Raw genomic sequence first — 11,149 nt, 5'->3', positions numbered from 1 at the left:
TCCACATCCTTCTCCAGGGGGAGGTTGACTGCGCCCTGGGGAGAGAGGCAACGGGCATCGATACGGGACAAGACCGCATTGCTCAGCCGCAGGAAGACAATCTGACGCACCAAATACACCGGCCCCGGAACGAAGCCATGCAGAAGCCTTACCTTTCTTTTTTTTTTTTTTTAGATTTTATTTATTTGGTTTTAAATAGTACAGCATTAACAAAAATTTTCCTCTTAACATAATCAAATAGATGCAGAGTTCCTCCACAGCTTTAAACAAAATTCCCAACATTTGGCACCAAAAAAGAGCAAATATGCCTTAATCGTTAAATTAAACCAAAATTTGATCCTTTCAACCAATTATAAAACAGCCAATACTTTTCATACTTCTCCATGTTTTTATCTTCGATTATACAGGTTAATTTCTCCATTTCTGGTAAATGAAACAGTTTAATAATAATTTCATCTTTAGAGGGTATATCGCCCTCCTTCCATCTCTTAGCGAAAACAATTCTTGCTGCTGTGATAATCTGCATTATTAAATACATCTCTTTTTCCTTAAATGTATCAGGTATTATATTTAATAAACAACATTCTGGGGTTAAAGGGAAATTTTTACCTATTATTTTGTCCGTAATTTCTTTCACCACGGCCCAATATTTTTTTCCTTTACTACATGACCACCACATGTGGTAAAAAGTGCCATTACTGTAATTGCATTTCCAACAATTTTTCTTTATTTCCTCGTTGAATTTATTCAATCCAGCAGGGGAAATGGGCCACCTATAGAACATCTTTATAATATTCTCCTTAAATGCACTTGTTCTAACAAATTTTATATTTCTTGTCCAAAATTTTTCCCATTGTTCAAAGCTTAAACTATGTCCTATACCTTGATGTGGCCTCCTTCGTACTCGTAGGGGTATCGGCAGTCCACGATCATGCAGCTCTCAATGAGGTTGCTGAACTGCCCGTTCAGCACGGCCACCATCTACCGAGGAAGGAGAGAAACCCTGAGGCAAGTTGCTTTAACTCTGGTGACCTTCGCACACTGGAAGTCATGTTATATGCTGCAAGGCTTTCAATAGCCTCATACCGGAAAGACCAGGCTCCACCCAATATCCAAGTCTGGTTCAGGAAGCTATGGGACCAGTTTATCAGGGAAAGCATCACAGACAGACACAACAGCAATGCTAGATCTCCCTTGGTATCAAAGTTTGGGGCTACATGGTTCCCTGTTTTGGAATTCTTGTCCTCGGAAGGTTTCATTTCACCTTCCCGGAAAAACTATATTCAATGGATCTGATCCATACAAAATGAAGACTCGTAATTTACAAATACGTTCCCAACGTAGTGTCAATATGCCTCAAGCCGCAATTTCCCCCGATGATCGGTGAATAGTTGTTAACGTTCACAGCTCACTTTTCCTCTAACCTTTAAAAAGATTTGTTACCAAACTCTTTTTATAAGTGCTAATTACAGCAGTCAATTGGTTGTATAAACAGGTATCTTACCATACCATCTAACTGTAAGAGTTGTAGTAGATCCTTCTCAATGTTAGGCTTTATTCTCCAATTACGTACAATGTTTACGCATCTTTGTACCAGTTTGTTTTCTCTTAGTCAAACTGCATTGGAAATTGTATTTTGTTTTTTTCTTTTAAACAATTTTTATTAGGATAAGTAAGATCAAACATCATATAACAAACTATCACATATCCTTTTGTCTCAATCTCCCCCCTCCTATGACTTCCCACAGTGCTCAAACTTCTAATACATTCTCATATTTTTTCTCCTTTCCCAATTCTTTAATAATATATAGTTCTCTCAGGTAACGTATCTTTTTATCTGTTGATCTATGTATGTTTAAATTAAAATGTCCATCACACTTTAATAGTTGTCAAAGCAAAATAAATTGTTTTTTACATCCCAATATTTATCCAAATAATCTTTTAAATCTTTCCAATCTGCAAAAAATTCTTCAGCTTCTTGATTTTTAAGCTTTCTTGTCATTTTATCCAAAACTGTATTGGAAATTGTATTTTGAACTGTTATTTTCCTACTTATCAATTAAAAAAATGTAAATAAATAATTAAAAAGTCTGGTGCCCTTTCCCTGCATTTGAGACGATAGGTCTGGGGACCTGTTGTTTCGCATGTGAACAGCGCTGGCTCGCCCGCCAGAGAAGGCAAAGCATTCCTGGAATTTACAGCCACTGGTCCACCTTCACAGAGGTCACCGTGGGCGAACTTGGGGAGTCCTTCTGCTCACCCGGCTTGCCAAAGGGGAGACAGGGAAGCGGGCTCAACATTTTGGCCACGATCCCAGGGCACTTTCTTACCATTTCAGGAGAGATGTACTTGAGATCTTGATGCTTCCCTTCCACCGTCTGCAGGACGTAAGCCTGGATTTGGCGGCAGAAATTCAGACGGGCTATTAGTGTATTTGAGTCTCAAGGACCTGCTATTTCGAGTTAAGGCAGAGCCAGGCCAACTCTAATGGCTCGTCCAAATGTTTAAAGACCGGCATAAAAGTGAACGTGTCATGATTTAGTTAAAGCGACTTAAAAACATGCATAACACACAAATATAGTAAATTAGTGCAATATGAAACAACAGCGCGGTCGCTAAAACCAGCCCTTAGCTTAGAACCACACAATGTTACTTCATTATCGTGGACAAGCAACAAAATTCCTGCAATACTCCTCGGACTTATTACGAGTTCAAGAATATATGAGCCGTATCAATAGAGGACAGGAAAGCACATCTAGATAGTAACTGTGCTACCCATTTTTGTCTCCCAGCAGCGAGTCCAAGTAGTTTCAACAACTGATAGTTTTCAGGGATCCATTTCCCTCTTGCCCCTGTTGGGAAACCCTTAAAGATCTACTCCCATGAGGGATGTAATCTGAACTTCCAATTCTTGGTAGTAGTCAACTTTTTCCTGGGCTGCCTCTTGAAGCCCATGCCGGTGATGTTCATATCTAATGGTCACATCAACCACTGTAGCTACCTTGTTTGTAACAAAAACCAAATCCGGCTTTCGCAAAACAACCCAGCTTTGATCGTAAATGGGGTTTACGGTCAACCTATGCCTCTTCATCCAAAATATCACAGATTTCATTGTGTCTAGTTATTCTCCATTTCTGGGCAAATGGACACTGCCCCAGAACGTGGGGTATTGACTCCGTCACCATAGCACATTTCTGACATTCTATTGGTGTAGTGGTTAAGTGCACGGACTCTAATCTGGGAGAACCGAGTTTGATTCCCCACTCCTCCACTTGCACCTGGCTGGTGTGACCTTGGGCAAGCCGTAGTTCTGACAAGAGCTGTCCTTGAAAAAGAGCAGTTCCTGCCAGAGCTCTCTCAGCCCCACCGACCTCACAGGGTGTCTGTTGTGGGGAGGGGAAGGGAAAGGAGTTTGTAAGCCGCTCTGAGACTCCCTTGGGTAGTGAAGGGCAGGGTATAAATCCAATCTCCTCCTCCTCTTCTTCTTCTACTGGCACCTCTTTATTCCCCCTAACCATTAACTCCCTTGTTGGTAGCACATTCGTTCTCATCTTTAAACCAGTAATAAACTGTGCGCCTGGTCCTCCTCACCTTTTAACGTGTTTCATTCTATGCGTCTTCTCTGTTTGCAAGCCCCCTAGAGCTGCTAACAAACGTCTTAAATAGACATGCGACTACCCAGCCATTCCCTCTGCCCGGCCCGTACCTTTGAGAAGTCCCCAATCAGTTCCCGATGGTCGCTGTCCAAGATGTTCTCGATCTCATCGGGACAGCAGGACTTGGAGCGCACCAGTCGCGGCTTCTATGAGGGACACAGAGAAAGATGTCTAAGAACCCTGAATCTGGGCGATGCACAGAGGTGGACTGAATGCCTCCGAACGCCCATCTCTAGAGGACGGCCATCCCCTTTCTTCTCTGTTCATGGACTTCCCGGTGGGACCTATATGGCTGCTGCTGGAGGCAGAATCCTGGATTCCCTGGATCTGGGTCTAATCTAGAGATGTGAAGGCCCGGAAAAAAAAACGGAAAAATTTGGGGGGGGGGGAAACGTTTTCCCCCCTGAAGCCTTTATTACCCCCGAAAAATTAGAAAAATTGAAAAAGAAAAAAAAAATTGATTATGCAACATTTTATTTTAACATGATGAATAAAATATTAAGATAAGGCGTTCAAATATTTTCCAAATCATTTCTAAAAAATAGGTATAGTATCAGATTGATCTAATTTCTGTGCACTGAGGACAAGCAAGTCCTAGGTTACAAGCTAAACTCTCCAATGCAAGAACAAGATGCATTTCTTCCTTTAGGAGGTGCTGTTGTCACAAGAAAAGAAAAAGGTTTCTGTTTTGTCTTTTGTTTTTGCATGTGGGTGGGTATTCTGTTTGTAATAATTGTTTGGATACACTATATTTTTAATATGTTAGTTGTGATAATTTCATGCCAAGTAAAAATGTCCATAGTCATATTTTATGTTCTAAAGTAACAGAATGACTTTCAATCTGGAAAAGAAAAAAGTGCTAATGTAGCATTTTTTTCAATTTTTCCAAAAACTTCCGTTAAAAAAAACACCTGGGTTTTTTCCCGCGCTTCAAAATTTCCGGAAATTTTACATTTCTAGTCTGATCCAGCAAGGCAATACCACCCACCACCACCACGACCGGATTGTGGTGGTTTCCATACAGGAACAAAGCTTACGTGACTCTCTCACTGCTGGCGCGGCCACCAATACTGTGCCATGCCCATGGGGCTACTGCATCGTTTCCCCGCCATCCCTCCTCCTCTGGACCTTGCTAGTTTTTACTTTGTTTGCAACTTGCTGCTACTTAATAAAATTTATTTGTTTTAAAAAAACAGCCCTCAAATAACAATTTCCTGTATCCAAAATGTGGTGGAAAGTGCCGTCAAATCACAGCTGACTTCTGGCAACCCTGTAGGGTTTTCAAGGCAAGAGGCGTTTCAGAGATGCTTTGTCCTTGACGGCCTCCGGGTCACGACCCTGGTATTCTTTGGAGGTCGCCCTTCCAAATTCTAGCTGGGCCGGACCCTGCTTAGCTCCCAAGAGCTTACGAGGTCAGGCTAGCCTGGGCTATCCAGGACAATGTGAACCTCTTGCTTAACCTTCTAAATGCATTGCTACCAGGGTTCCCTCTAAGCTGAGTGAGTGTGAGCTAGCTCACAGTTTTTGAGCCTCTGGCTCAACCATTTTTATCTCAGCTCAGGAAGGGAGGGCTCCAGAGCAAACTAATTTATGCAGCAGCCAAATCTCCTGCTCACAACTTTAATGCCAATAGCTCACAAAGTAGAATTTTTGCTCACAAGGCTCCATAGCTTAGAGGGAACATTGATTGCTACTATTTATTCTGACCTATCACTTCATAAACTGTTGAGAATCACAGGCATGTGTCCGTTAGCACTGCCATGGTTTTGGAGTGTGTGTGTGGGGGGGCTCACCTATCTCCCGCTCACTTTTCTCTCTCGCACACGGGACCTTTGCACAATACTTATTGGCTTCTGCTTATAATGGGGGTGTTCTGAAACGACTATTGCTGCTTATGGCCATTCCTAACAAAGAACGTACACACATCATAGTTATGAACTACCAATAAACAGGATACTTCTTATGAAGTGCTGTGTGGTGTGATCTGACTATAGAACCTGACACCATGGTCCACTCTTTGGGTTCAGTTTTATTCCAGCACTCTGCAAACAGAGGCCATCTTGGAACAAATATAGACTGCTCTCTTATACTACCTTCGCTGAAATACTTACATATGGCAATTTTCTCCAGCAAATTAAGATTTGTGGGCCTCTCGTCCTGACCGGGAGAGCCCCGGCAAGCCCGATCTCCTCAGATCTCGGAAGCTACGCAAGGTCGACTCTGGCAAGTCCTTGGATGGGAGACCTCCTTGGAATACCGGAGGCGGGGGCAGGCTTCATTCAGCCACCTCTCTGAATATCCTCCAGGGCCCCCAGTAGGGGTCAGTCACCAGAGGTCGACGTGACTTCCAGGCGCGCGCACACTCAAATGCACATACACATATGAAAAACACAATAATAATAATAATTGTGGGCTTGTTTCTTAAAGGGCCCTCCAGTGGGCGGGGGAGAAAATGGACGCCACGGGAATGGAGACTAGGGAAAATGGCTGCCATGTCCATGGGAAAATCTTACTTTTCCCCACCTACACAGTAGTCATCTAGGCTGTACTGAGATCTTCCTCAAAGCTTTTGGAACAAGCCGGATTTGAGAAAGATTACCTGGAGATGCTGGGGATTGAACCCGGAACCTTCTGCAGGCCTAGCAGATGCTCTGCCACTGAGCCACAGCCCCTCTTTACAGCTCTCCAGGGTCTCAGGCTGAGGTTTTTCGCATCTCCTACTGCCTGGTCCTTTTTAACTGGAGATGCTGGGGATTGAACCTGGGACCTCCTGCATGCCAAGCAGATGCTCTGCCACTGAGCCACAGCCCCTCTTTACAGCTCTCCAGGGTCTCAGGCGGAGGTCTTTCCCATTACCTCCTGCCAGCTCCTTTTTAAACTAGAGATGCCGGGGATAGAACCTGGGACCTTCTGCATGCCAAGCAGAGGCTCTTCCACTGAGTCAAGGCTCCTCTTTACAGCTCTCCAGGGTCTCAGGTGGAGGTCTTTCCCATCACCTCCTCCCTGGTCCTTTTTAACCGGAGATGCTGCGAGGGATTGAACCTGGGACCTTCTGCATGCCAAGCAGGTGCTCTACCACCGAGCCACATTGAACCCAGAGCGGATAACCATGTGGAAATGGTCTACACAGGGAGACTTACACCGCGATTTGACGGCCCTTTCCACCCCCCGCTGCTTATCTACATTATATTTAGGCGTCTTCGTAAGCTGCTCATTAGGGTGAAAAGTGGGGTAAGATAACATTGCCTAAATAAACAAATTACACAACTTTTCAGACTGATGATAAAGAAACTGAAATTTTTCAAGGTCTTCTATCCCCTGACTCCATTATCAATCAACCAAAAGGGAGGCTGCACCCAAGATCCCACTGCTGGCACCTGGTATTTTTGGCCGCGGTGTGGACTGTTGGACTGGATGGGCCATTGGCCTGATCCAACACTGGCTTCTCTTATGTTCTTATGTCTGGGGCAAGGAATGCTCTGCATTCTTGGTGCTGGGGGGGGAGACAGTGGGAGGGCTTCTAGTGTCCTGGCCCCACTGGTGGACCTCCTGGTGGCACCTGGTATTCTTGGCCACTGTGTGACACAGAGTGTTGGACTGGATGGGCCATTGGCCTGATCCAACATTGGCTTCTCTTATGTCCTTATGGCTTGTTTGTCCAATGGGGGGGAAGGGCGTTGCTGACACGTGATGGCATAAATCACATGAGGGATGAGCAGGACCCTGACCCTGAGATGGTCTGGCTGATGCTGCTGGGATCTATGAGAGCAACGCTGGCATCCTGGGTCTGCTGCAGGCCTTGGCACCAGAGTCGATGCGACAGGTGGTTTATCATTGCCGGTGAGAAGGAAGTAAGTTGACTCCTTCGAAATGTTGTGTTCGGGGAGAGTTTCGTGGATACCGTGGGCCGTCAAGAGAGAGAAATAAATGGGTTGTAGGAAATGGCAACCCACTCCAGTATCTTTGCCAAGAAAACCCCATGGAGAGTGGGACTATAAGAAAGGCCGAGTGCCGAAGAATAGATGCTTTTGAACTATGGTGCTGGAGAAGACTCTTGAGAGTCCCTTGGACTGCCAGGAGATCAAATCAGTCAATCCTAAAAGAAATCAACCCTGACTGTTCCCTGGAAGGCCAGATACGGAAGCTGAAGCTCAAATACTTGAGAAGGGAGCACACACTGGAGACGAAGACCCTGATGCTGGGAAAGATTGAAGGTCAAAGAAGACGGGGACGGCAAAGGACGAGATGGTTAGACATTGTCATAGATGCAACGAACATGAAGTTGAGCCAACTTCAGAGGACGGCGGAAGACAGGAGGGCCTGGCAGGATCTGGTCCATGGGGTCGCGAAGAGTCGGACGCGACTGTGCGACTGAACAACAACAACAAAAGATCAAATTAAACCTGAACTCTCCCTAGATGTTAAAATGACTTAACTGGAGCTATCATACTTCGGTCACGTGACGAGAAGAGAAGAGTCACTGGAAAAGGCAACGATGCTAGGAAAAACGGAAGGCAGCGGGAAAAGTGGAAGACCCAGCGGGAGATGGATGGACGCCACCAAGGACACACACACCTCGCCTGTCCCTACCGGCTCTTCCGTCTGCTCCGGAATGGTGCTGCCGGCCAAACTCTTCCGTCTCTTCGTTTTCATCGGTGTGTCTCGGTCCTGGGGTCGGTCCAAGCGCTTCAGGATGGGCCGGATGACGCTGGTGGGCATGGACGGGGAGCGGAAGAGGCGGCGGCACTTGCCGGTGCCCATCAGGATCTGGGGGGGGGACGACGACACATCAACATTTTCTCTAGAGCAGGAGTGTCAGACATGCGGCCTGCATGTTTTTAAAGTTAAAAAATAGTCTGTGTGTTCTTTATAAAGTTTGTATCTCTGCTACCCGGCATTACATTTTATGAACAGTAAGCAATCACACGGGGAAAAAAATAATAATCAAAAAATAAGCAAAGTTGTGCACAATAGAAGACGCTGAGTGTAGCGGAAGCTAATAAATACAATATTGTAATATATATAAGGGCATGGGTGAGAGTATCTAATCAAGAATAACAAAGCCATCAAATACAACAAGCACAAGAATACCACATAGATGCTACAAAGCATAACTAGGACAAGCAGGTAAACAGTCCGATGAGTTGATACGAAGGTTCCGGATATTAATAACTTCCGTTTCAAAATTCTTCATTTACATGGCTATTACAAGTTCTCAGGAATTGTTGCTAATATTTTCTTCTAAGTTTTTTTTTGTTTATGACTGGTTGCCCATTTATAAAAAATTGCAGATTCTTCTGAAATGTGTATATCCTAGTTGGATTGAAAATTATACCTGAGATACCTTGTACTAGCCTTAAGTGAAGAAGAAATTTTGAAACAAAGTTATTAATATCCGGAACTAAGACACATATGCTAAGGTAGCAGCATAAGGCAGTATGCTCTTAAGTTCCAAAAATATGCCAAATAATAAAAAGTTATATCCTGAACTATCTACGTAGTTAAACCAGTAAAATATGTTTAACTTTTGACAGCAAACTTACAAGGCACAAAGTGCAATAGAGATAAAACAGATTAAAACAGTTAAAGCTAAAATTCACAACTAACAGGACACATGAAAGACTATAATTACACTCTCCCCATTGCATATTAGGAGGAGGTCAGGAAGGGTTCTGGAAGTCTCACATCTCTACGGCCGGCCACAACTGCCTGCGGCAGGAAGAGCATCTCACAGCGATCCGCACCGCTTTCTCTCACAGCAAGCACATGACTAGGATTCTGTCTCTATAGGACACATGTTGAGGGCAGGAGAAGAGAGATTTGGGGGGGGGGGTTGTTTCACATACCAGGCCAGATTCATCTTTCTCCTTCACCAGCGGAGCCTTCAGGAGGTTCTCCATACCCAACGGAACAGCCGCGTCATTCTAGAGAAGGCATAAGTAGGAGCAGGTCACCCGCGTTGGAAAAGGTGGTCACCCGCGAGCCACCCACACAACCTTAGACCCAGTGGGATGGTGCCCTCTATGACCCAGAGCCAGAGAGAGCTCACCTGTCTGAGACACAGAGCACAAGACCACCAAATAGATATAAACTCAATTTGCCTCAGTAGTAGGAAAAGGCAAACCCCACGCTCAAAATTTTTAAATTCATTTATAACCCACCTTTCTCCCCAATGGGAGGAGGAGAGGAGGAGAAGGAGGAGGAGATTGGATTTATACCCTGCCCTTCACTACCCAAAGGTGTCTCAGAGCGGCTTACAAACTCCTCTCCCTTCCCCTCCCCACAACAGACACCCTGTGAGGTCGGCGGGGCTGAGAGAGCTCTGACAGAAACTGCTCTTTTTCAAGAACAGCTCTGACATAACTACGGTTTGCCCAAGGTCATCCAGCAGGTGCAAGTGGAGGAGGAGGAGGAAGAAGAGATTGGATTTATACCCGGCCCTTCACTGCCCAAATGTGTCTCAGAGCGGCTTACAAACTCCTTTCCCTTCCCCTCCCCACAACAGACACCCTGTGAGGTAGGTGGGGCTGAGAGAGCTCTTGAGAGAAACTGCTCTTTTTCAAGAACAGCTCTTATCAGAACTACGGCTTGCCCAAGGTCATCCAGCCAGGTGCAAGGTATACTCAGGGTATTTGGAGACTAAGCTTTCCAGCATCTACAGGCACAGAGGTGGGCTGGAGGGAGGTATTTGTGAATGTCCTGCCTTGTGCAGGGGGCTGGACTAGATGACCCTGGAGGTCCCTTGCAACTCTATGATTCATCCGGTGCCTGAAGGCCACCAAGTATGATGAACTAGGAAGAAACTGCCTCTTCTTGGTGTCACCACAGACAGTCTTCTCTTAGAAGCAGGAATCCCTCACTGCACTTCGAAGACCATGGGAGAACAGAAAGCAAAGACCCCACCGAGAGCCCCAAAATCCAGGCAGGCCAACTAGAGAGTTTGCAGAATTAAACATGCAGATGTCTAATATTGGCCACACTCCCAGGATGCTATACCACACTGATGCCTGCTCCCAGGGAGAACTGCACCCAGAGGGCAGAAAAAGGCTCTCCTCAGTGGGCAACTATTATGTATTCTGCATACATAAATGTCTGAGCTTGAATCTCACCCCTATCTAAAGCGTGGTATCCTAATCGCACAAACCTGATTGGCTACTCTGCGCAGTCGGACCAATCAGGATACAGGAAAGATTCTCGAGGGAGATAAAGTCATGGGTTCTTAGGTTACTGTTCTGATGTAACTATTATGTATTCTGCATACATAAATGTCTGAGCTTGAATCTCACCCCTATCTAAAGCGTGGTATCCTAATTGCACAAACCTGATTGGCTACTCTGCGCAGTAGGACCAATCAGGATACAGGAAAGATTCTCGAGGGAGATAAAGTCATGGGTTCTTAGGTTACTGTTCTGATTGGTTGTTGATGCAACAGTGGGCGTGGTTATGCCAGCCCGGACAGTTTAAAAGAGCCCGCCGCTCTCCTGTTTTGTGTT

The 11,149-nt window shown here is 45.2% G+C and overlaps 1 protein-coding gene across 1 annotated transcript in view; it reads right to left on the bottom strand.

Moving 5' to 3' along the window:
* Positions 1–11,149, bottom strand: part of CDC25B (cell division cycle 25B) — a 34,321-nt gene that overhangs the window by 3,144 nt on the left and 20,028 nt on the right. Inside the window, 7 exon segments of the mRNA XM_015408789.1 lie at positions 1–2; positions 4–35; positions 883–981; positions 2,331–2,393; positions 3,707–3,802; positions 8,232–8,423; positions 9,503–9,580. The exon segment at positions 1–2 is cut by the window's left edge and continues 94 nt beyond it. Coding sequence (XP_015264275.1) covers positions 1–2; positions 4–35; positions 883–981; positions 2,331–2,393; positions 3,707–3,802; positions 8,232–8,423; positions 9,503–9,580 — 562 coding nt within the window.

The sequence above is a fragment of the Gekko japonicus genome, unplaced genomic scaffold (genome assembly GCF_001447785.1).
Source record: "Gekko japonicus isolate JY-2015 unplaced genomic scaffold, Gekko_japonicus_V1.1 scaffold3083, whole genome shotgun sequence".
NCBI classification, from domain to species: Eukaryota; Metazoa; Chordata; class Lepidosauria; order Squamata; family Gekkonidae; genus Gekko; species Gekko japonicus.
The sequence above is the reverse complement of the archived record's forward strand: the minus strand, read 5'-3'. Positions and strand labels throughout refer to the sequence as shown.